The 26,763-nt window shown below is 38.0% G+C and overlaps 2 protein-coding genes across 2 annotated transcripts in view; one reads left to right on the top strand and one right to left on the bottom strand.

Moving 5' to 3' along the window:
• Positions 1–12,039, bottom strand: part of DIDO1 (death inducer-obliterator 1) — a 36,857-nt gene extending 24,818 nt beyond the window's left edge. The window contains exons 1-7 of the mRNA XM_026042272.1: positions 11,857–12,039; positions 10,269–10,461; positions 8,269–8,379; positions 7,211–8,114; positions 6,565–6,883; positions 3,694–3,906; positions 2,798–3,023 (exon numbers count right to left, since the gene is read on the bottom strand). Of these exons, the coding sequence (XP_025898057.1) occupies positions 2,798–3,023; positions 3,694–3,906; positions 6,565–6,883; positions 7,211–8,114; positions 8,269–8,379; positions 10,269–10,461; positions 11,857–12,024 (2,134 nt within the window). The 5' untranslated portion in view covers positions 12,025–12,039. The remainder of the gene's footprint in view (positions 1–2,797; positions 3,024–3,693; positions 3,907–6,564; positions 6,884–7,210; positions 8,115–8,268; positions 8,380–10,268; positions 10,462–11,856) is intronic.
• A 14,696-nt stretch (positions 12,040–26,735) lies between these two features.
• The window catches only part of GID8 (GID complex subunit 8 homolog), a 6,485-nt gene continuing 6,457 nt past the window's right edge, over positions 26,736–26,763 (top strand). Inside the window, exon 1 of the mRNA XM_026042267.1 lies at positions 26,736–26,754. The gene's annotated coding sequence lies outside the window, so the exon portion shown is untranslated. The remainder of the gene's footprint in view (positions 26,755–26,763) is intronic.

The following is a 26,763-nucleotide window of genomic DNA, read 5'->3' as shown; positions in this document are numbered from 1 at the left end:
TGACAAATTCAAGCCTTATGTCACATCTTGAGTCCCTGAACCACCACACTGGGGGCTCCTAAACCTCAACAACCCACATCTGAAAGCTAAGGGTAACTTTTGAAACTCTATATTGAAGTTGAGCACTGTACACTAAATGAGTACCAATTTCTCTAATGAAACTAGAGGCCATATTTTTCAAAGACAGAATGCAATGCATGCTCAATTTGAACTATGAGGTTCAAATACTGGCTACAGTATTTTTGTTTAGTGAAAATACATAGATAAAGAACCAAGATATGTCCACACTTAGTAATTAAACCATTAAAAATAATAAACAGGATCTTTTTCACTGGGAACATCAAGGTGTTAGTGTAAACCAATAACCAGGCTTCAGGTTTTAGTGCACAAGATCTCAAGCAGGGCCATTAACTTATGCCCCTGCCCTTAATTCCTGAAGGGTCTTATGTGCACTTAGTCACGTAAAGAAGGATTTGCAGAAGCAATGTAAGCAACGCAGAACACAGGTGGTATTTAGGAATATTAAATAYGGAAAGATCTTGTTCTTCACTCCCTCAAGGAGAACTTTAGCCCAAATACAAGACACCTAGACATCTTAACTTAAATGCCTCTTATAATCCATGTTCAGAAGTGGGTATTAGTAAAGAGCTAGTCACCTCATTCTAAAATGAGGATCTAAGCCAGATTACATTTTGCCTGTTCAAGGTGTTTCTTCTTCTCTGCAGGCTAGTTCACACTTWTAGGTCTAACCCAGATATCTGAAGTCAGAAGACTCACCAATTTTCACAATGCCAYGTGTCTATATTTCAAACATCAAAAAATTCTAAATAAAGTTTTGTAGAATACTCCAGAGAAGATGCAACAGCAGCTTCTGAGAAAGATTACAGATTAAACCTATCCAGCCAAAAGCAGGATTATCTTTTTCACAAACAAAAAAATTCTCATAACTTCATAAAAGCACAAAGCCCCCTATAGATTAGTAGAACTTACCTTAGTAACAGCTTTCTGCAGTTCTTCCTCTCATTTCATATGAGAATTCTTCATCACGCAAACTAGGTTGTTTCATATTCAATACTATAATCTAGTATACACAGATTTCTCACCAACTATTCCTATTAGAGGAATCTAATTTTCTACAGTAATTGATGAAGTCTGTTTAACCTCCAGTGATGTACCATTTAAAAGTAATTACGTGCCTAAAACAAAAATCACCCTCCCAACCTGTATTTTGATCTCGTAGAAAAAATAAACTATACTAATTACRAGATTTTAAGGATATAGTTAAGCTATGTATATATAGCTACATTGAGACAAAGAATGCGATACAAGTTTGACATGCAAAATAAGGATGGGTAATTTCATTTGGAGCTTTTCATTTTTAAGTTTAAAATGCTAGGATTTTCTGATTAAAAAGCTAAACAATTTTAAAAGTTTAAAACGAAAATTTATAAAAATTAATTGGTTTAAGTGTTTACTATATGGGGCAAAGGGCCTTAATAAACATATATTAAGTCTATAGATCTAAAGGTCTCAGTAGAATATACAGAGAACACTTAACTGATAATTATTTCATGTGGGCAAATACAAATAAAATGCTTAGTAARTCTAATATGCACTACAATAATAAACTGAGCAATTTAGGGTAGTTTGTGCTCCCTAAACACTTTAAAACTATCCTATTCAAAAATCTTATTCCCAAATWAATCTATATTGTTATAGATTCATATATAAAATTACTGATTTATAAAGTGTTTAATAACTAGGTAAATTTCTGAAAATAAAGTGAAAACTAGATAATATGTGGTAAAGAAAGGTGGGAGAACTGAACTTCTGAATTTACAATACCTGAAGTGAGAAAGCATTAGAAACTAGGTCATGTGTATTGTATATGGGAAAAGCAAAACTTCAATTGAAGCTCCATCACTGCACTACAAAACTACTCATCTGGAAGCAATGAAAATCATGTCATTACCAGAAAGGGTTGTTCAGACTACAAAGCAGCATTTACTTACCTTTCCATGAGTTACAAGGATGCTATTTCAAAACCTGCAAAAATATGCAAGGCAATATATCTGCCTAATACTAGGCAGATTAAGATGTGTCCTTCTTTGTGTGAATAATGTGTGAGGTATGAACATATACAAATAGAAAGAAAAAAAATAAAGGCACTGCCTCCCCCCCAGCTTTAAAGAATGGTCCTTAAATTATCCCATGGTAAGGAAGAAAAGCAGCAAGAAGAAGAACTTGATACACTTGACAGTTAAAAGCTGTTTGCAGAAGTGTAAAGTATTGTTGGATACCACACTGAAGATTTCCTTCTCAGCACTAGCAATGAAAATGCAAGACCTGAGAGGCAGGTGCCAAATCTAAATTACAAAAATACAATTCAGATTAGTACAATCAATTGCTGATACAGGGTGCACTCTGTGCAACCTTTTTGTTAAGCTTAACACAAGTGTATCAATACTCACCTTTTCTAAATCAGTAACAGTCGTTGCCTTTGTAGGAAAAAAATTAAAGCTTAAATCAGGACCTTTGCATCCAGAAATCAGCGAGGTAGATTGACAGGCTCTAACTAAATCTTAGATCTATCATGTAAAACGAATAAAACTTTGAAAAGTGTCTCCCATTTGTGTGCATCTGTATGTATGAATCTTTGAAGGTGGAGATAGGAAGCTTGGTGCCATTTAGGGAAAAAAACAAACCTAAACTCCCTAGATCTTGCAGAGCCAAGAACGGATGGGTATTCAAAGAAAATTTAAATGATTATTCAGGAATATCCCTATGCGATACATACATTTGAACAACAGTGAAGATGAAATGGCAGCAGTCTTTTCTGGCTTTACTGCATTGTAATTATGATCGCTTGCCCAGGATGGTGTGCAGTTTTCTGATGCTGGCTCTTTAGCAACAGGTTGAGGATTTGCCTCAGTCTTGACCGTTGTCAGAATAGTCTTCTTCACGTTCCCCTCTTTTTTCTCAGGAAGTGGTCTCTTCGGGATCAAGAGAGGCTTAGTGCTTGCCTGCATAGTTAAAAGAAGCTTAATTAATAATATGCATCATAAGCATATTTTTACAAATACAGGCCTATGTAAATAAATTTAGTTTACAGGAAGTTGATAAACATACTTGAAATTATGTAATTTCTAATCCAGTCTCTAAAGCTCAAATAATACATTGCAACTTCCTAATGATAGTATAGTAAGGAAATCCTCTCAATAAAAGTGTATTTATCAAAGTTTTTTGTTTGTTTGAAAAACTATTTTTCAGTTGTTTCAAAAGCAGAAGCTGAAGAACAAAAGGGTTTTTTTTTATTTAGTTGCAATCTTCTTGCTTCTCCAAATGTATACATGATGCAATGATGTATTAATTCACAAGAATTCCTAATTATGACAAAAAAAATTCAAAAAAGAGTATGCTGCTATGCAGAAAATCCTTTCAGAAACTCATCTGTATTTAGGACCAATTTAAAAAAAATGAAATGATATGACAAAGTGCCGTAAAGGAAAATATTTTATACTCAAAAGAATTAAGTATGTTCTTAATATGAGAAGAAAGGGAAAAAACAGCACAATCTGATGCAGAATTTTGTCATTTTGTTTCTGTCTCAAAAACAAGGGCACAGAAACAAGTCCCTGTCCTTCAGGATAACTATGTCTGTAAAACTGCTCAGAATTAAGAGTACAGGCTTACCTGTGGTTGAGATTTTGGCACAGCAGGTTTTTCAGATTTTGGTTTGATCTTCTCTTTAAGTTTTGGTTTTGCATCTTTGCCTGAACTTAGAAATTTCATAGTSGCTGCAGCATGTTTGAGAATGCAGTCATTGCTGCAATACACAGAATCAGGCTGAGCCACATTAAAGCAGCCAGGACCTATGCACTTTGATGCACCAGGAGCTTCAGGTACCTGAAGATGGAAGAAGAACGAGTTTGAACTTCAAACAGAAGAAAAAAAGTAGCTGTTTCTGGCATCTTGAGATGCCAGAAACAGCTACTTACAACCAACCCATACAAATTTAAGGATTTCAGTCTTGCCACACAAAGACAAAAATGTTTTTAGAGTACCTTTGTACTCCAAAACGGATGGTCTGCTGGCAGTGAATTAAAGGAGRCTAGTTTCCTAAACTTTCAACACGTACAAGCACACAGGTGCATTATTTTGGTGCTCTGCCCCAAACCTATAATATTTATTATAGGTTGAACAAGAAGTTCACATATGTAAATCCATTATTTTCTTTTCCTTCACTTCTCAATTTAAAGTCTTTTATACAAAGCACTTCAATGTTAAAATTAAGCGTTACTTCAAAGACAAGAAATACTGGAAGTTCTTTAGACTCCAACATATCACAAGAAAGATTATGCCATTAATCTTTCTTGCTCCTTCTTTTCAATTATTCATAGAAGTGTTGTATATAACTAAGCTAATTCCCCAAAGTATTGTGTCTTTAAGACAGGCTTTCTCCTACTGATGAATAGCAATTTGTGATTACCAAAAGTAACAGCTCTACCAGCAGAATTTCCATAAAAAGAAGCTATTCAAATACTTTTTTTTTTCTTCTATCAAAAATCAGTAAGACAGCATTAGGTGCTGTGATCTGATGAAACTGGTGCTTTTGTGCTGGATTTCCCCATGAAAAGAAAAGATTATGCTTTAGAATATTTAACATTTTATGTAAACAATAAYCAGAATTAGAACATTTTATTTATGTAAACACTTTAATTGAGAAATGCAAAGGAAAAAAATCCATTTCCTAGGAAGCACCTCATAGCTCAGGCAGCTGAATTGTCTTTAATTAAAGGCAATTACTCAAGCTGATGATAAAATGCCTCATGGTTGATGTTTGTAGCTATACAATCCTAGGAGCTTTAACCACAGACCAAGACTGCTGCAGTGGATGCTGCACTGACAGCAACAAGGAGTGCTCTTAAAGTGCTCTGAACACTGGTGTAAGAGAACACACTGACAGAGGGAACTTAAGTGATAAGCTGAGTATTCAGACCCTTCAGTCAGGGTAACTGAGTATTTTCAACATGCTAAATACCAATGATCTTTTTRCCCAGAAGGGGTGATTATGCACAGATTCAGAGGTGCTTGTTTAAATAAGCTTTAGAAGAATCTTTTCTGAAATGTGAGACAGCATGGACTAAACTGCAGACTTGATGGTTCAGTTCTCCCCCAAATTACTGTCATTTGTCAGATACAAGGAGAGTTGTTTTATAATTTTACCCAATGCCAAAAGATTCATTTAAAATACAAGTAATACTCTTTTAAGAGGTGATGAGTTAATTGAAGATAATYACATGTTTTTCTTTTACTAAAGGAAAAATGCCAACCACATTCAAGTAACATGTTTAAATGTTGACATCAGAGAGGACTTGGGAGATATTCAGGAGCACAATTTAAAACTAACACTACAAGTGAACTGCAGATTAAATTCAACAGAAAAATTGGAGGTATGAAAAGGGTACATAACAGTTGCCTTGGAAACTAGGTTTGACTTTGAGAASTTTTTCTTAAATATCTAACTTAGTACATTAATTACTCCTGTATTAGGCTCATTTAATGTCCTGATTYACATGGTCAGCACACTTACCTTACTGATACAGATAGCCTTGGAATTTAAGTAAACTTTTTTAAAGATACTTATTTGTTATTTGATACTTAGTAAAAAATACACTACACTAATAGAAAAAAAATCTCCAAGCAGCAGTTTATGCTCAAACTTGCAAGGCTGACTCTTGTGCTGATTCCAAAGTTTAAAACCTGGGCACTAATAAACAATCAATGAACAAAAATATCAACAGCTGCAGTATCCTGACAGCAAATTTGCAAACTACAGTGTTCAAGACATACTAAATTATCAGCATTACTACAGTAACTTTAACAGTACAAAGTCAATCACTGTGATATAAAGTTTTTAAACCTGTACACATTCAACTGAAGAGCTTTTCTGCCTGTATTTTCTATCAGGCATAAAATTGATATTGCAGATATTGCAGAATATAAGCTTCTTCTACACTCCGTGCCAGAAGCGGCAGCAATTTGAAAGAAACATTTTAATGTTATTGCTTCACAAGGCATTTAAAAAAATTCTCTATTTTAAAAAATTGAAGGAGCATCGAGACAAAATTTAGAACTTCAAAGAGAAGGAAGGACAAGAGGTTGCAACAAGGGCTGGAATTAATTTCAGCACAGCAATTCACCAATACCAAGTAAAAAATGTCACTGTCATTGAATGTGTCTTTTTTTTAAGCAAGAATAAACCAGTCCAAAATTCTAAGTATGTAATGGAAAGATTTCCAWAGTAGTAAATATGTAGGTAGTAGGACATTTCCTTATAACACATGCAACCTGTAAACCTCTTATTTCAAAATGAAACTCAGTTTTAGCTAGCTACTGCCCTGAAAAAAATCTATAAATAAACCTCTGCTAGATTATTATACTTAATGACTGTTGAACTTCATTTTTAGTTTYAATAAACAAACACAGGAGGTCTACAGAAATAAGTAACCAATTTGCTCAAATATAAACAAAGTATAAGTAGGAATTTTAAAAAATACTTACAGGTTGAAATATCTTGAGTTTTTTCTTCCCACTTGGATTTGCAGCTTTTTCAATCCTACCCTTGATTCCTTGGTCCTCAACAGACTTTTGTTCAACTGTTCCTATGCTCGTGAATTCTGTGCCATCCACATTTACTTGCCTTTCTTTAGCCTCCTGTTGGTCTGTTTCTGAAACAGTCTCATCCTGTCCCTGCAGAATGGTGCAGTTTGGACAAATATAGTCCTCACCATTCCTTTCCAAAAGCCGCCCTCGAGCCTCAGAAATACCCACACAGTCACCATGAAACCACTCCTCACATCTATCACAACAAATCATAAACCTGAAAAACACAAGGAGTAAAACATCAGGAAATGAAAAACAATTAAAACTCAACAGATTTTTCATGTAGACCTTAAGTACCATGTCAATATATAAATATGCCCTTAGTTCAATGTTCACTACTTTATTCATTAATTTCTCTTCTCATCTCGCTTTTAAATATTTGTTGTATAACAAAATAAACAAACAATCCCCCCCCCACACACACACAACTTTAAATAAATGTAAATTTATCAACTCATTTAGACACATTCAAAAGGTAAACTTTAGCAACTAGTTTGCTTCCGTCACAGAAAAAGCATTGGTGGTTTAGTTAAGTTCTCCCCACCTGTTATTATGAGGCTGGCGACAAATACAGTAGAGAGTATTGGGGTCATAAATCTCAGATTCAGGCTTGCTTTTTGGGAACTCTTCAGGTTCTTCACTTGCAACCCCTTTTGCTCCAAGGGCAGGTTTTATGTCTTCAGCCTGAAGATCTTCAGTGTGCTCCTCTGACACAACCACCTGACTGGCAACCTCAGGGCTGTCTGCAGTTTCAGGCTCTTGTTTGACAGGCAGTTCAGTCTTTACTTCTTCTTCAGCCTGGTTATCAGCTGTTTCTGAAGGATCCTGTTCTGTGTTTTTCTTCCTCAGACGGTTCTGTATTTCTTTTAATGTCAGTTGCACAGGTTTTTTGTCAACCTGTTTCTTCCTTAACCGATTCTGCAGTTCCTTCAGTGTCAACCCATCACTATCACTTCCAGAAGAATCCTCCTCCTCCTCCTCCTCTTCTTCCTCTTCATCCTCCTCCTCCTCCTCTTCTTTTGTACGTCTTCTTTTAGAGGCTCTCCGATCCTTACAGCTCCTAGTACTACTGCGAGTGCTGGGTTTTATATCTGGAGCACTCTCTACACTACCTTCTGAGGCAGTTTCAGCATCCGTAGCTGGACAGGATGCTGCTTCACTTGAATCTTCCAGAGCAGCAGGAACATTCCTCCTCCCTCTACGTCTTACTGTGGTAAGAAATTCTTCCACTCTTTCTGTTCGCTTGGGTTGTCGTCCACTGCGCCTGAGGTTTAAGCCTTGTTGTGGCTGCTGTTCACTAGAGTCCATGTCAAGGTCTCCTGTACCTTCTCGCTTAGCAATAGTAGTTCTTCGAAAACCCCAGGTTTTCCTGAACTCTTTACTTGTAGGTTTGACAGTTTTTTGTTCCTCCTCATTACTTTGCTCGCCCTTGTCATCCAAAACTGACGCTAAAAACAAGAGAATACTTGTTAAACCAGTACTGAGGGAAAATGATTTTCTAGAACTTTCTGGTTTTGGCTTTGTTTAGTTTTTTAAATTCAGTRTTTTAAAACTAGACATTTAAACATAATTTCTGCTCAATTTAAACAGAAAAAATCTTACCAGGGGAATTATTTTCCATGTTGTCAGTATTATTTTCAGATTCTAATGGCACAGGTTGTGAACTCACAACTTCCTCCATAGTTTGGACACCACTGTCCCCACTCTGAAAAACTGAAGACAAACACAAGGTTCAAAGCTTAACATTCAGCAAGATCTGTAACCCAAACAATTAGTAAATATTCAGTAATAATCTCAGTTATTGTAGCATAAAGAGTATACAGAATAGCGATTTTCAAGCCACTAATGGTCACTGAGTAACAACACAAAGATCACTGAATTAAATGAAGCACTAAGTAGAAACAYAGGGCTGTGGATACTATTCTGGCATATTAATATTTGAAGAAATTAATTTSTGCTAGAAAACTCTGCTTATGATCTGCAGCAGGATAAAATATGAAGTAGAAACAATAGTAATCATTAAAAAGCTACTGCTGTTTAAATTATACACGACAGAATGGAGAAATGAGTCTTTTGATGTTAAAGAAAATGTCAAAAAGAGCAGAAAAAGCAGTCTTTCATCAACGGCAGAACAGACTCAAAGACTGCAGTATATACCTTTCCTTCAAAGTTCTCACATGTTTTAGCAAGTTTCATTGGATAGGAATAATACAAAATTTTTGCAGTCATATCCATAAAGAATTTTTTTTTTAAAGTCTGTATTGAATGGAACTGCAGAAAGGCTGCTCCTTGATACCGTTATTTACAAAGAGGTTCTCAGCCCACCTAATTTAACTAAAAATAACATACAGAAAAGGATTAATATAAAAACTTATAACTATCACAGAGAGCACCAYAGAAAAACAAAAATAGTAAGAAGAAAAAAATGAGCTAAGCTAACAATTGGGACTACAATTTTCAAGTCTTTCTCAGCAATCTAGTAGACTCTTACTTGGAAAGATAGAAAGCAAATAACACAAATATAAAACCAAAGACTGGACTCTAAGCAATTCAAATATAAACTTGCTCGTGCAAATACTAAAATTAGTATTGCATCACATACACTAAAGAGGAGCTGCACACAATGTAAACATGCTAAGCGAACATAGTAACTACGCTTGGCAGGTTTTTTTATTACAATTACATTGCTCAGGTACTGCAGTAGGCAGTGATAAGCACACACYGGAATGAATTGGTAATCAAAAACAGTATTTTAGAAACACCAACACCCCCAGCCCCTCCACTCCCCAACATACAGCCTCCTGGCTCAAGGTCAGCATCAACGAGCTCAAGCGGAATGTTTACAGAGCTCCTCGGTAACAGTAACTGCTGAGAGAATTTAAATAATGCCTCTAAAAGCTGTTCATACTACAGCAACAGGAAGCTTCCGAGGAGCATCCTTGAGCAAGCCTTTTTCTTTCCAATGTTTTTATGCTTTTAAATCTTGCAGTTTATACTGGTTACAAATGGCTATTTCAAATACTCTATCTGCTGATTTACCTTTTTGACACACCAAACAAGCCCTTTATAGGGAAAACAGTAGTTTAAATCCAGATACTATGAAAACAATTAAAATAAACAGCATAAATTTTCAAGTTCTCTAAAACTTAAGCACTTAAACCATTTCCCATGAAACAACTTAAGTGAGTATTACGAATTATTTTGTATAGACAACAGACCCCGGGACAGTAACTGATTAATTTAAGCACTGCAGCAGAACTCAAAAGTAAATTTTAAGCCTCTAGTACGATGATAAAAAGCTGAATCTACTTCTAACATGAAATGCCATTAAATTCTCAAAAAGTCACTACCATAATGGCATTGGACTGAACCGCATTGTTTAAAGAAGGCAACTGAAACTATAATCATACAAAAAAGCTACATTATAAGCAAGGATAGAACAAGTAAAAGCAAGAACAAAGTCACACCTTTGTTTACCTTGGAAGATGAACACTAAAAGTTACAGCATAACTTTTAAGAGGGGAATCCAAATTCTGAGATTCAAGTTCCAGGTAAAATGTAAAAAAATAAGAAGTGTCTTCAATGGCCTCTCTATGCTTTACCTGTCACAGCATTAGAGGTTCGTGTGGTTTCTCCTTGCAGATCYGACTGAAAGGGAGAGCCAGAGGAGGGCAGCAAAGGATCAGACTCATTCAGCATTATCCTTCCAGCACTTGCTGAATTTTCTGATTCAGAAGTGCCAGACTGGTTCTGTGGACAACTCAGAGACTCGAACTCTCCCTTTTCTGCTGGCTTCTGGAAAGAAAAAAAAAAGAAAAAAAAAATATATTTATAGACTTAGCTACCATTGTATACTTAAGATTTGGCTTTTTTTGTCTCTATCCATATTCATATTTTGCCCATTTTGATAGTTTCCTGCTTCCAAAAAGAAACTGAAAGAAGAATGAATAAAATAGGGCACCACCAATCAGTGGCCAAGTCCTTCAAATATAAACAAAATATGACAGCACTCTCAGATTTCTCTAGAGATCATCATAATTTTCAGAACAGTAACAAACTGTACTCAACAAACCTATTTCAACTACAGTACCCAAAAACATTGAGACACTTGAATTTAACACAAGTGTATGTATTGTGCAATAAAAATACAGAAATGCTTTTAAAATCACATCAGAATACCCTGGTTTACCATAAGGATTATTTACCAGTCTGCACTAAATTTCATCCCTGAAGATGTCTACAGCTTTGGTGCTTTAAATCCAGTTGGCTACTCAGCAGTGTTGAAAGGCAGAGCTTCAGAATTGAGGAATGCTCCTTATTATCATTTCCTTCACTAAAATAGTTTGCAATCTAGCAAGTTTCAGAAGCTTTGTTTCAAGGACACCACAAGACACACTTTCAYGATAACTGTATATTCCCCCAAGAATTAACCATTCCAAAGTAATTCAGAAACAAGGAGTTCATTTTAAGCCTCTGAACGAGATTTAACTGTTTGGTGTGACGCAGAGAATGGCAAATTCAAACATGAAGATCAATTGCTTGCTTCTCAGCTCTTATGAGCTTGAAAATTAGTAGGAAATGCCTGCATTTAACCTAAAAAAATCTGCCAAGAACATGAGACTTGTAAAGAAAGGGATGACTAGCTGGACAGGATAGGAAAAATCACTTTTAAACTGGCCTATAAAATAAATCAGTGAAAAGTGCAGCAGTATTGGAACAACACAAATGGCCACAGACTGTGTCAGGATTTTGCAATTAAGGATGCAGGGGAACTGCTATACTGGATATAGAAAATCATTACAACATGAGTAATAATTTATATTCCAGATGGGGAAAGTCAAATTAAAAAACAATTAATGTTAAACTACACAGACAACTTGCACCATTTTTACTATTTTTGAGTGTTCTCCAGGGCCATGTTACTGTCCCAAATACGGGAAGGTAAAGGGGGAAAATATCGACCCCTCCCCAAACTGGAATGCCATCAGTAGATCACTTCATTATTTCTCCAATAAAAAAATCCAAAATTTGCATGACCGTGGAAAAGAAGAAATAGGGGGGAAAAAATGCATAGTTCTACATTTTCAGCCTTCTCTATGATCTCTGATGGAAGGTGGGGGGAATATTACACAGTAAAGAACAATCTGATTCAAAAAACACCTAAGCACTACATCTCATGGCATTGAATACCTGCACTAATATGTATTTTGCTCCATTGTCTGAATCAGTGATTCTATCCAAGGAGTCAGTCCTTGATGGCTGAGGACAGTCCGAGTTTAAAGTGCCTTCTTCCACGATGTTGCTCTGTAATAACCTTTCAATCTCCCTGTTCAGAATCTCCAATTGATCACACATCATGCAATTTTTAAATGATACGCCTAAAGGAAGAGGGAAAGTCAGCTAATCACTTCTTGTTCAATTCTAATAGTACACCATGAAAACAGATTCTTGAACAAGCAAAGGCGTATCTAAATGACTTATCTGAATAAATTATCCAGTAAAAAAAAACTTTGTATTGCAAGAATAGGTATCCGTGTGCCTCAACCTAAAGCATGTGTGCAACATGCTTTTTACATTTGTATTTGAAGCACAGAGCTAATATCACTAAAACATTTCAAAAATGTAATTAGCACTTTTTCTTCTTAGCAGACATTCTGGTTACTTGAGTATAATGCATTTTAATCTACTACAGTCATACCCCACCCAGTRGCAAGACTGCATAGTGCACTTTGGATATAAATAACAATCAAAAACAACAAAAAAAGATTCAATCTTCATGTCTTTTTTTGTATTAACAGTTACTGTCTCATCGTTAACAACGTCAGAGAGAGTTCATAAGTGTGATGTCAAATCATTTCTAACTGGCTATTCTTTTTGAAGACATTCTGTATTTTCTCCTCTGTTAGGATTTGGCTCAAGTGCTTTGTTTCCCCAGAACAAATTATGTAGCTGAATGCAACTTTAAACTAAACTCCAGAAGCTATCAATGCAAATTATGCAGAGAAAAACATAAAACCATCAATAACAATGTATATTAAATCCTGATCACAGGCAAGATTTTCAACTAAAGAGAAAAATATATTTAACCAAAAAAGATGTCATCAAATTATAAAGACTGTGACACATGCCTTTAATTTCACAATTAGGTCAAGTATTCTCAAGCAGTAAGAAACATAAAACACAGGGCTGCACATTCTGCAAGACCACAAAGACTACCACTAAAATTCATCATCCCTGAAGATTCTCTAACTACTAAATACTACAAGCACAACATTCATTCTSTGTGGCCTCAAGAAATTCTAGAGTAATAATCAATAACCAACGTAACAGGAGTCACGAAAGATATGCCCGAATTTCTATATTCTGCTACTGCAATACCTCCTGCTCACAAACGTGTAATACTAAAACTCTATTCTCCAACACACCTTCGATAATCAACATTGAACAAAATGGAAATTCTGTAACTTATCTTCCTTTCTGTAAACACATTATTGACTCATATTCAAACAAAACCTTCTCAAGCACATGCAACTTTTCTGCCATTTTACGAAGTTACTTACGTCTTCAAACCAGTAACCTTACTTGTACTGTTCTCGAGTTTGCCCTAAAAAGATAATGCACTCTACTGGTCCACCTAATACATACAGATTTTATMTTTTTACAGGTTAAAATTCTAAATGAATTATGGCTTTCCTGTACAAGCTAACTGGGAAGATTTCACTCTAAAAGTTTTGAAAGATGGCTTACTAATAACAAACTTCAACTAAGCATACACAAAAAAAATCTCCTTAGTCTGAGTACTTGAATGCAGGCAAAACTGCAATATAAAATTCAAGGTAAATTCTTGAAACTCAGTTTAGATATTTATTTCTTGAGAAATCTATAGGAAACACTAGCAATAKTTATCTTCTCACTAATATTCATCTGTTAACAACATTTGGAGGAGAAATATGCTGCACATTATCCCAGGTTGTTGGATGACAACACTTCAGTGCACAGCAGATCTGCTGTACTCTGCACAAGTCCCTGCACCATATACTTACCAAGTTACATAAGCACCTTCCATGAATATTTCAGTCAAAAATGACTAATATCAGGCACCTACTAGTTATCACATCTTCATACTTGCCCCAAGAACTCTATAAAAAGATGTATTTGCTTCTGAAAGAAGCAAGAATCTGTATCCAGGGCTACAAATGCATCAAAGAGAGCAAGTTTTATCTCCCACTTAAGACTTGTGACAGGCCCTAGTTGCTGCTCAAACTGATTCATTCTGTCATATTACCTAAGGAAGGAGGTTTACATCTCCTGTAACAGAGAAAAAAGGCTTCCCCTTTAAACAATCCTTATACTGAACCTTCAAGCTAATGTTTTATAGACATTCAATTATGAGGGCCCCAAAATGGGACAGAGATCTTGAAAAATCACAAGGTTCAATATAAAATTTCATATATTCCCCCAAACCAGCATTAATGAGAATGCAGAAGAGTACTGGTACCTGCAAAGAAATCCAAAGAAAAATAACGGTCTTCCACCTTCTAGTCATTAAAAGCAGGTATTACTAAGTGACAAGTTTCAGTTCGACGCCCTCATCAACTCTAATCTGTGCCAAGATTTAAGATATTAGTTCTTATCAGAATGATGTGTAGCTAGCCTTCAGTTATACTTCTCCAAGAGGTTACTCAGAAAATATTGTTTGAGATGCAAGGTATTTGRCTAAAACCAAAACACCAAAATATCTAGGAGAGGCATCAAATATTTAAAAAAACTGCAGGATGTTTCAACCAGCACAGAAAGCATGCTTTCTGGAATGGTGCAATGGCGACTCTATTCAATACTGATACTGCATGCTCACTTTAACCCTGTTAAGTATTGATATACTAGTATCATGTAGAAATTTGACTGGTTCAGAACACAACATTTCTGATGTGAATAAAAGAAATGGAGCACCAGTAACTAAACAGTCAGAAGACTGATTGTGTGTAAAATGGCTATAGGTCTACTTGTCAAAGACGAGATCTGAAAAAAAAATCCATACTGTTTCTATGGAGCAGCAACAAAATTAACTCCTTGCATCTTCAAATATCAGAAAAGCAGCTCAAAGGAACCAGGGGGCAAAACCTTTTTTGCACATAAATAATTAATTTTATGCGAGCCATAGGCAAAGGTACGAAGAAATAAAGAATAGCACTAAAAAGGTTTTGCAATAAGAACTGTGTAATGACTGGAAAAAAAAAACATTTCAGTGCAATTCTCTCCATTGGCTCTTCCCAGAAAGGGCTACCTAAGCAAGAGGCAACAGAAAGCTGCATAAAAAAACTTAACTTTCTAACATGTCTCTGAGGAAAGTCCATGTTGTCCAAGTCTGTCTTAAAGCTATCAGAGAGCCCCTGGTATTCATAGGCGTTTACCAACATAAAGCACAGACTTGACAGAATAACCATATCCACACTAAAAATGCTCTGCTGGTATAGCTCAATAGTTCCTCTTATAGGTACAAATAGATACAGTCGTTATTTTCATTTAAAGCGTATCCACTGCTTATTGATTTAAGTATCTTTTTCAAGGAAGCTACCTTTAAAAAAACTTGTGAAATAGAAACATTGTTATTTGGAGAAAAGTAACGAGGGTTGAAGAACGAGAGAGCCAGCAAGGCTTGAGTCCAGGTTCRGGGAGAAGTAAGAAAACTAACATGAGCCTCACACCACGTCCCCAAATACTAGTTCAGTATCTCAGAATTTGACTATTGTAGATGAGTCACAGTTCAGGATCAAAAGTCCAGGCATCCTTAAAAATTACAAACATTTTAGGCAAACTAGGGCTCACTAATACCTTCCTATTGTCAGACATCCCTGAAAACTCAAGAGAGATCACATCAACAAAATTTTGTGGCTCTCAGACTTTTTGACTTTGAGTGCTTTGATTTTTCAATGCTATTTTGTTTGGTGCTGAAGAATTATTTTAGGTGTCCAGTGTATAGCGCAAAACACTTATCCCATATCAGTACAGGACAGTCTGTTAAGTGCACAATGAAAATACTAAGTACTAAACAGTGGCAGTGCTTGTATCAGTCACCTAATAAGATTAAAAACACAAACATTATCTAGGCTTTTTATATTTTCCCAAGATGCTGGGAAAAAAAGAAAAAAAAGTAGTCAGGCTGTTTTCACTTACCTTGCATTGGCTCTAAAGGGCCACTGCCATGGTCTCACATGATGGATTAACTGAGCGCACACAGTACTGCAATCCTGCACATCTGCAGTTAATCCGAGACCCTCTGGAAGAGCTGCATTTAATGGGCATGCAGAAAATCAAGCAACTGTGCACACACAGTGGACTTTGGCACATCGTAACAGACAGAAAAGACAACCCCACAGCATGACACAACTAATCCAAACAAAAAAGCGAACGGGGACTTCCTAACTGACACAGCACAAAATAAACACGCTCTTAGGTTTATTTTGATGTCTTTCAGACTAGAAAATAATTTTACCAAGCTAAATACACACATATATATATATTTCAAATCTGATTTCAGCTTGTGCCATACAGGTTCAAAACCATCCCTTAAAAAAAAATAATAAAAAAGGACTATTAAATTGGTAGTGCAGCTGAATGAAAACAGCACGAATTTGAACAAGCAACAAAAAAATCTACTTCTTCAAGCGGAAGTGAAGTTCCTGTAGCTAAAACTCATCTAAAGGGCACTTTGTCATAAATATTCATGACACTTTAGCAAGCAAAACCAAAAACCTAGCAAATATGAAAACTTTATTATTTAGCAGACAAGACCATGGTCACGTCTACACTACAGATTTGCACAGTCGGGAACATGAAAGGGCTCAATTCCTGCTCAACACAGCAGGGCTGCCACGAGCTGCTTGCACAGAGAGGACGATACCAGCAGAGCTGCACTTTTACCTGTAGGATTCACTCCAGCTACAGGAGAGGGCACTGGGTGTCACAAGAGCAACTCAAGATTGTTTTTATCAGTGTAACTGCATTAATGCACTAGCACAAGACCTTCCAAGCAGAGCAGCAGTTTGTATCACGAGGAAGTAAAAATTTGAAACTTCATTGTTCTTTTATTCAAAGAATTTAAATTTGCATATGTGAAAGGCTTTAGCAACAAGGCTGTTTCACAGTTGACAGCTGGAGAAAGAACTAACAACTACACTGACAAAACTTTCATAAAGGCCAAATCTAAACATAGGACACTTTCACAAACTGCACATGCCCCAAACTGTAGGCCCATAATCAAGTTTGATGAACACTTTCAAATTCAATTGACTGTTTCCTGCATATAAGCAGACACTAACTTACTTTTAAATGAAAGAACACAAATAGCATTAAATATATTAACATTTTCTAATCCAGAGCTTCACTGTAACTTAAAAGACTACATGCGGTCCTACTACTAGACTGACAATTGGCTTTTTCCACCCTTTCTATGCAATATTTTCTGAAGCCTACCTTTTTTTTTTTTTTGTAAGTTTTTGTTCAGTTTTCCTTATGCTCTTCAAGTTCAAACAGCACGAGCAAGGAAAAGGTGGTAAACAGATTCTGCTCATGAAGAAGAGTTCTGCAGCATCACAGTGCAGATGGCTCTGCCTTTTTTTTATTATATAAAATGGAGGGGGAAAAAAAGCAAAAAAAGGAGGCCTTCCAAGGCCAGAAATCCTGAAGAACATAACCCTCACTGCACAAGTAAGGTTCTAGCGCATGCCAATTTYACAAGTCATAGCTTCTAGTTTAAACAGAAATATCCAATTTCTGTTTAAGTTTGCCACTGGATATCGAATATACAGTATTCAAAACACAATAACCTTTTATCATATTTTTGCCATTGCTTTGAACACATTACAAAATAAATAATGCTTATCAGCCTAATGTTCATTTATCTGCTACTGAACCTGACCTCTTTAGCAGCCCTAAATATATTTTCAGAAACTGCAAATCAGACATTTTCCCAGTGAACTATCATGGAATTCTGTTCTTTATCACAATTGTTAGGAAACTTCAGCTGTTAAGTGAGACAGTAACTGTTTATCGAGTTTACATTTAACAAGTTAAATATTACAAAGATATCAAATATTCATAACTTGGCACACATATAAGATTACAATCCTAGAACTGTCAAATTTCAGTTTGAATAGTTACACTGTACCTAAMTCTTCCCCAAATCTTGTCCACAATATTAGTAAAGCTGTGCAAGCTTCTGTCAAGTTAACACTATTGTAATACATGAAGTGATTGTATCTATCCTCCCTAAAAATTTTTATTTTTAAAATATAGTATTTACAATATTTAGTTATATTATAAACATATATATGTATTTTATATAAAACTTAGCTTTACATTGTACTTCAAATATCTACTACAATCCTATTGGCAGAAGTGAACCCAGAACATGTACTTGATTTCAATTTCTGACCCTATCAGCAAATTTAAGAAAAATCCTCTACGTTTTCACATATGATTTTTGGCTTATTTTGTTTGCAAAGGTAAGGTATTAAAATCTGAAATCAGTTATTAAGTCTCTACTTAACCCATAAGAAAGTTTCATAAAATGAACTGAAAAAAAAACTTATTTAGCAAAAAAAAAACTAATTTTGGTATTGCAAATGGAGGAAACAATTCAATTTCCAATTTTAATATGGACTTACTATGCAGACATATATAATATTCATTAAATATCTTTTGTCATAGCTCCCCCACTGGAAAATTAAAGTACTTCTGAACTTCAAAATCCACCAATGCTATTGAATTAACCATCATAAGTACCTGTGAAGTATTCAGTTATTTTAGAAGCTGTTTTAAATAAAAACATAATACTTATATAAGCCTTAAAATGCAACTAACAGCGGTCTTAAGGTTCAGCTAAGACTGAGGCTCTATAACCCACTAAGAAGCTTAAAAAGTTGCATAAAAAGTTAACATAACCTTGCTTATGTTATAATTGTCTCCTTCTTGTCACTGTGTTATAGCACTACAGGAGACACCTGGCAGAAGGTGTATCACAATGCGGAACCAGCAGAGACAGATACCAGGCAAACAGAAWCCATCTGCTCTTAACAAGTAAAATCCCTTCATTTCCCTTTCACTTTCATTAAGTTTTATAAATGAATCACAGACATGAAAATGTCTGTAATCTTGACCTCTTCTAACACAGCCAAAATTTCAGATYGCATAAATTTAAAACACAATTTTAAGTTACAACTGTAAAAACAATGACTTTTTAACTGAATATAAATAATATAATTCACTTCTAGATAACCTTAATAGTCAGGTAGGATTATGTAGAGCAAAGGGTAACTGGTGATGAGTCCACTATGAAATATTTATTCAATTTTATTTACTACTTTGGCTTTTTATAGTTCTATTAGCAATGTTTCCAGGAGTTCTAAAGTTTTTCTTAAACATAAATGACAACRCATCTCAGTTATATGAAAAGCAGCATTTGAATGGTTTGTGCATTAAACATACCTGAGTATTTTTAAAACTACATTTTTAATGCTGTACATAAAGTCAGACCAGAACAAAATTATCTCCATGCTGTTAGAAATGAACTAACTAGAAACTCCCTTAATTTTGTTTAAAAAGGGGAGCCAGAACTCTTGGGGAAAAAAATATATATTTTAAGTTTTAATCTTCAAATCAACAAACCAGTGGAGCCACACAGTCTCAAAGCAGTTTGAAGAATAACATGCTCATTTATTCTTCTACCAAAGTGCATTTAAAAAAGCTTTGAGTGCAATGTGTTTCTGGAACTGTCAAGGAAAAAAAATTACACATACATGCACACATACACAAAAACTTAAAGTCTAGTGATGAAAAGCTATTTGCAGCACGCTTTTATGTTTATTCCTAAAGAAAGCCCCAAATGTCAAAGAACAGTAATGAGCAGCTGGCATACACATAAATGGAGCGTGACCCAAAATATCTATTACAATTAACACTGTATATGCTACACTTGTAACTGAGCATGATCCGTTTTCACTGAACAGCAATTTAGTTGTTCAAAAGTGCTGGTGAGTTTGTTTCTAGAAATATCAGCAGAACAAGCTTAAAGTTAAATCAGTTCAAATTACCACTTTTAAGAAAACTGTGCATAATATAGAAAGTGGTAAATGTGAAGATCTCCCCAAAAAAAGCAAAATAAGAGTTGAAAAATCAGTCATCAAAATTTACTTGAACAACCTGTGTTTAGTGAGTATTCAAAAGAGCTGCTTTTGCAAAAATATCTAAAATAGATCAACCAGCAAAAATACAAACCAGGAAAACAAGGAATCGGATATTTACACTCTTTTAAGTTATTTAAAACGAGTCAGCAATTTTGCCCCCTGGAGTTCCTAGAAAAAGGAAAACATGAAAGCCCATGCAAGATAAACAAGAGGTTACACTGTTTTAAGCTACAGTAGGCTACATGCAAACATCATGAAAAGAATGTGTATATATAAATATTTTGTAACACATTGAAACGATTTATGGTCCTTCCACAATTAAAAATGACAAATTGTATTATACTACAGGATYTTCTTCACATATCACTGACATATTTTCGGGGTGTATAAGGTGAAAACTACTTGAACTGTCTGAAAGAGAATTTGATCACCATAAAAAGAATAACTTTTGCAAACAAATGAACAGCAAACAGGTTGACCATCACCTCCATGAGACGACATTTAAGCACATTAGTGCAAAAAGGAAGGAGAGGAGGAATAAATTTAGTGACTGAGGGCATTATTTAATATTTAGAGCCAGACAACKAAAAGCAGTGTCTGGAGCCATGGGCCTTTATACAGAGAAAGGACAAGAGGCTCACCAAAACGGGAGGAAATCCACCTTTTTTGAAGTAACTCACCAATAGGGAGGATATTTCCTCAACCCAGAAGGAATGGGAAGGAGCCGCGGCTCCGGTCCGCTCCGCTCGCGCACCCAGGACGCCCGGGCCCAGCTGGGGGTCGCCGGGATGCCCCGCGCCCGCAGGCCCCACTCGACGAGGCCTCCGAGATGGGCCGCAAACGGCGGGAAGTCGATCGTGACGTCACGGCGGASTGTGTCGGCTGCAGTTATGACGTCGACCGCCTCAGAGCGCGACCTGCCTCGGCTCTCCCCCAACACGGAGGGGCCCAGACCCACCTCGCAGCTCGCTCCGCCCGCGCAGGGCGTCCTCGCCGCTGCGGCCCAACCGCGCTAGCAGCTTTACGGGCCGGCGGCTTTTTTATTTTTATTTATTTATTTTTTCTAAGGCTTCTTTCGGGGGGCCCCCGCACGGAGTCGCCGACCTCCTCTGGAGCCGGGCCAGGCCTCCGACGTGCCCGCGCGCTGCAGCCGAGCCCAGGGCGCCCTGCAAACAGGCCGCGCCAGCCGCCCTCACCCGCCCGCCTCCATTTTCTAGTCGAGCCCAAGGCCGGAGCAGGCGGCCGCTCCTCCTCACCCTCCTCCTCCGCCGCGGCGGCCCCGCTCCCTTCCTCCTCCCGCCCCTTCTGCTTCCCGAGCTGCCTCCCTCACTCACCGCGGGGAAAGCGCGGGGGGGGGGAATCGCCGCCGCCGCCGCGGGGACTCAGCCGAGCCGAGCCGCCATTTCCTCCTCGCAGCCTCTCCACAGCGCTGGGCGGGGGCTGCTCCTCCCCCGCTACCATAGAGACGGACATGGCGGCCGSGCAGCGGCCTAGAGCGCCCACCGCGCTCCGCTTTGCGCACGGCCCGCTCGGAGGACTGAGCGGGCGCGGGCTCCGCCCCGGCGCTCAACATGGCGGTCGCGCGGGAAGGCGACGGGGCGGGCGCGGTTGTCACCCGCTCCCGGGCCGCCCCCRCGGGCAGTTCGCGCTCAGTCACCACCTGAGGCCCGGAGGAGGCCGGGCCGCGCAGCCCTGCAAGCCCCAAGCACTATTTTGCCCCAGRACCTTTCTCTTGGCGGGCAGGTGCAGCTTCCTGACAGGATCAAGATGGCGCAGCTGCTCCTGCCCCCATTTCACAGCTCTCCAGCTCAGCTGCTCCTGTTGTGCTTCCAGTTTATTTTTCTAGCCTAGCCCACCTCTATTTGAAAAAAAACAWATAGCAATCACCTCAGTAATGTCTTCCCTTGGGTCCAGGTTATTCATTGCTGTGGGAGAAGTGTTCACTGGCTTACCTCAYACCACACAGAGGCTTCCCACTACCTCCATCTCAAAAGAAACTCTCCAATAGTCAAACTTGGTTATAAACCATTATGTGGGAGGACTACCCCAAGCTCCACRTTTTGTTCCTCACATCAGTGTTTGGCAGTTGTTATTAGGAAAAATCTTCAGCTAAAGATTGCAAAGGCAGTCCCAAAATTTACAGCATGAGTCATAAGTCACACAAAAACTTGTAACATGATTATTCAGAACTGGAGGAATCATGTTTGGTTCTTTGACCATAATCCTGCACATTTTTTTCCCTCATAAACTRATTAATTTCAGTTGGTATCCAGGCAGGTACAATGTTTAAGGACTAACAACATATGAGAAGACAGAGGTGTAAAATAAATAGGTAAAATAGTGTTAACTCTGTGGAATAATTCAATTACCTTTTACAGAAATCTACAGTCTAAAGTACAATATACACAAGATTTCTGATGGTAAAGGTTCAGGATAACATTAGAAATGCTACTATTGGCCTTCCTTTGCAAAAGTGCAAAGTCAGCCTCTTTCCAGACACAAAAASAGGCAACATTAATACTTACCTCACACAGGAAGGCCAAGAAGTAAAAACATTGAGATCCCTGTACAAAGCACAAGACAGCATTATTAAGGCCAAATAGTAGTTTTTTGAGTGCTCTTTGTCTGCAATAAATGAAAGGGAAGTGGAGGGAGAATATCTCATGCTTTGGTAGATCAATCTTCACAGTGATTTGTGCCTAGGAAAAGCTAATGGCGTGTTGTCGATGCAGGGATTGTGCAAACATAATTATGGTTTACACCATGATACTGATTCAGTGTGCACAGCTGGTGAATTCAAACCTACATCTTTAACACAAAGATTGGTTTGTTTGCACTATTCCCAAGCCAGAGCATCTATCTTTACTGAGTGAACACCTGTGTCACCTCAGTGACATCTCTTCGATACCTCAACACTTCCTCTGCCTCATTTCTTTCCCTGTCTCCCTCCACTTCCGCATTAGAGCCTGATTTCCCATTATTTTGGAAATATACTCCAAGGTTACTAATCTAAATTTCCATTTTCCTCGCAGCATATAGAAATCATCATTTCCTTGGTGATTATGTGATTATTGACTCAGTTTAGGCCCCTTTTGTGTAATGCAATGATATCATTTCTAACTGCTTTGAACTCAAAGCACTGCTGGAATATCCTGACAGAAAGATTAACTATCCATCAGCTTCTAAAACAGTCCAATAAGYGTCTTATCTAGCTCTCCTTAAGTACTAGAGAGGCTTAGGCTTCACACATGCAAGGCTCTCTACACCACTCTCCTTAAAACTTGTCTCAATTGGTTTCCAAAAATCTTTTCACTATTAGTCAGTTCATGCACTGAGACTTTGTTCTGCAGCTGATGCAGCTTCTATTTTTTCCCCCCTCCTTAGTTTCTCCCCCCCCYTTTTTTTTTTTAATTTAAATTGGATAGTTGCAAAATGGCCTTACTTACAGTGTATCATGTAAGGTGACCCAGGTCTATAGGCACTACTTTTTTTATATATATATATATATAATTTATGATTCATAATACACACTAAGACATTACTTTTATGCTGCAAAGAGGATGTCCTCTAATCAATCATATACTGAGAAAAATTGCAAACATATATCAACTCTTTCACTCACCTTTCTCTTCATCAAGATTTTCAAATATTTGGAGATGCAGAGCCTCAAGAGCTAATACTCACTTTATGCTCAGTCCCTTTTCTTCGTTCTTCCCCATTGAACATTCTGGAGAGCTAATTTCAACAGCCAGGTGAACACTGGAGATCAAGCTAGACCATGAAAAGAATAGAAATAAAAGCAAAAGAATGAGGTCTCTTCTAGCATCCATCTGTTCTTTAAACAGATAGTTCATCAATTTAAGTCAGGAAGGGCTATAATTTCTGTCAGCTGTGCTCAACCTTTTACCTTTTCTTTGCATAGAGTCTTCTCCACCTGCACAGTTGAGCACACCACTTGAAAGCAGACACTGTAGCTGTCAAGGTAGCGTCTCCTKTGGGTGCTTGATTCTCCAAGGCTGCCAGTTCATCATTTTTCATAAGCACTAACTGAACAAAAAAGTACTTTACCCTCAAGTTAATTATATTCACCCAAGGAAAACATTTCCATGTCAGGGGCCAAAAGCTGGCAGAAATTTCTCCCCCACCTACTTCCCCCCAATTACAGGTAAACCTTTCTCTGAATACATAGTTTTTCAGAGATTTTAGTGACTTCTTCACAGATTAGTGTTTTTGGCTTGAGGTTTATTGGAGCCAGTTCTAAATACCACTTATCCAAGTAAAATCAGGTTTATCAGATCAGAATCCAAGCAAGAATTCTGTAACTTGCACTGAGCTACTTTGGCAGATATATGTGACTTTTATTCTCAATTTTGTTGCCTTCACAAAGTCCAAGCTCCCATTATTGCTACCCTTATTACTATAAGATTTTTGTAGGCCATTGACATATCAAAGACACAGGGCAATTTCCAAAGAGCAAAATATTTGGCTTCTATGCATTCTAATCCAACTTCCAAACCACAGATGTATCCTGCAAGATTTTCAGAGTGAAAAAAAAAGTTTTGATTCCAAATTTAGGGATAATCCTAACAGAAGTTAGGATACACTTCAGAGAAAAAGTAGAAGAGATATGACTTTTTTTTTTTTTTTGCCATCAATTGCTACACAATTTTATGTTTTCCTTCTCTCTTTTTCCTTTTATGAGGCTTAATATCTACTGGAACAAAGCTACTCATCTGGGTATTTCCAAATCCAGTATAGTATCCCATGCCCTGAACAAGCATCCCTCCAAACATATATGTCATTAAAGACAGCAAGCAGATGTTACACATGAGATAGCTAAATATTTATTTAATAGGATGCAAGTTAAAAGGGGGAAAAAGAGAAAGTGACTAAACATATCAGGACAGAATTGGTACAAAATATGTGCCATTTATCACTAAGGATAYTGCTGAACCCCTCAAACATATAGGGAATATGGGTCTATATCAAGAGAAAGTAATTCTAGTTATTTGGGATCTTATCACACTGGGTTAATACTACCATCAAAATATGTTACTAGAAGCAGTATTATTCAATATCATTTAGCCACATAAAACAATTCATGCAYCAGAAAAGCACTTTGTTTTCAGCCTCGTTAGGAAAACACTTCAYTAGTAACATTCAAGATATTTTTCTTGCCACTGAAGTGGCTGTAAAACCTCTTCTCAAATACACTTCAGTCTCTAAAAAATCTTTCATGTTACAAAAAAAAAAAAAAAATTAGAAAAGCCTAGGGAAAGGGAAAAATAAGAGAATGCATCTGAGCATTGCACTCTATACAGATATATTACAAACTTCTCAAACTTCTTTTTGGCCAGAAAAGCCCCTTAATAATAAATAAATAAATAAATAAATAAGGGTGGGAATGCAGTGGTTTTCATGCTTTTGTGAGAAGCAAAACCACAAATCAGGAGCCGCTTTCAACCTCTTTTTACTTCAGCCCAGAGGACACAGAAGGATAAACAAAATCTTGTTTTGCTCAGGATAATTCAGGATATTATTCCTCGCGATAGAAAGCGGCCAGACCTCATCACAGCTCTTCACCTGCGACCAACAGAGCGGCTGCGACAGGAATTACGGACAGGAATTACCCTCTGSTGTCTCCTCCCTGCTCTGGATGGGGATTCCCACCTGGCAAACTCAGGATTCCCTCCTGGAGAGGGTCTCCTGCCGCCTTCTCCCTCTTTATGGAGGGAGAAACCCCACCTCCCAGGGAGGAGCCTGCAAAACAGCCAGAGCAGCAAAAACAAGCACATTTGCAAGCCTAACACTCCGGGAAAACGAGAAACGCAGGTCTGAATATTTAGGAGAAAAGCTGCAAATCTGCGGAGAAGGATGTTAGAATAGAGGGGSAATGGGGGAAGGTTTTCCTGGGGAAAACCTGCTGTCAAATCCTAGGAATTGCCAGGCTGCCCACGCTGGTGCTTTGTCACGAGGGCAGGTGCTGGCGGGCGCGAGGAAACAGGGCTGTGAGCGCGCACAACCGGATTGCTTGGGATGAGCGGGCTGTGAGCGCGCACAACCGGACTGCTTGTGATGAGCGGGCTGTGAGTGCGCACAACCGGACTGCTTGTGATGAGCGGGCTGTGAGTGTGCACCACCGGATTGCTTGTGAGCAGGCTGTTACTGTTGATTAAATGTAGAGATTCTCCATTTCAAAAGGGACGCAGTTTTAATGAATGAAATCGAGTTTTGGAGGTGCTCATGGCTCCTCAAAAAAAAAAAAAAAAAAAAAAAAAAAAAAGGTAATTTGAGTAATTTGAGTAATTTGAGCAATTGCAGTAACTGCCTCCTTATTCTATACAGAGGAAGTTGTGTTTTCTGGGGCACTACCATTTCCAGTCCTCCACACGGAAACACTACACCTTTTAAGCCCTGTTTTCCACATAAACACACCAGCTGAGGCTTTTTATTTGTCTGTTTGCTTTGGATTCACAGCAGCTTCATTCACAAGCCCCGCTGGATTCCCTCGTGCTGCTTTACGACTCGTTTTGACACGACCATGAAGCAGAGCCCTAAGTGCCGCCGCTCACCCTCCAGCAAGCCCAAATCCACGGGAAAAAAAAGGTGAAACTCCAGTCACTTTCGCCCATTTTTAAACAACTTAAGCCAAAGGCCTCCCTCAACTCTATGGTCCTCCCGCCACCCCAACCTCTCGTCTCTATGGTCGCGGCCCCTSCACCGCGCGCGCGTGGGCGAGGCGGCGCGCACGCGCAATCCCGCGCGCCCTCTCTATGGTAGCGCTTCCTCGCGGGCGCTGATTGGGCGGGCGCGGAGTTCTCGCGAGAGCCGCGCGCCAGCGGCCTGGCCGAGGCGGCGGACGGGAGCCGGGTCGGTGCGCGAGGCCCGCGGCGCGGCGCGCTCGGTAAGATGG

The sequence above is a fragment of the Nothoprocta perdicaria genome, unplaced genomic scaffold (genome assembly GCF_003342845.1).
Source record: "Nothoprocta perdicaria isolate Ctin4 unplaced genomic scaffold, notPer1 scaffold_3, whole genome shotgun sequence".
NCBI classification, from domain to species: Eukaryota; Metazoa; Chordata; class Aves; order Tinamiformes; family Tinamidae; genus Nothoprocta; species Nothoprocta perdicaria.
The sequence above is the reverse complement of the archived record's forward strand: the minus strand, read 5'-3'. Positions and strand labels throughout refer to the sequence as shown.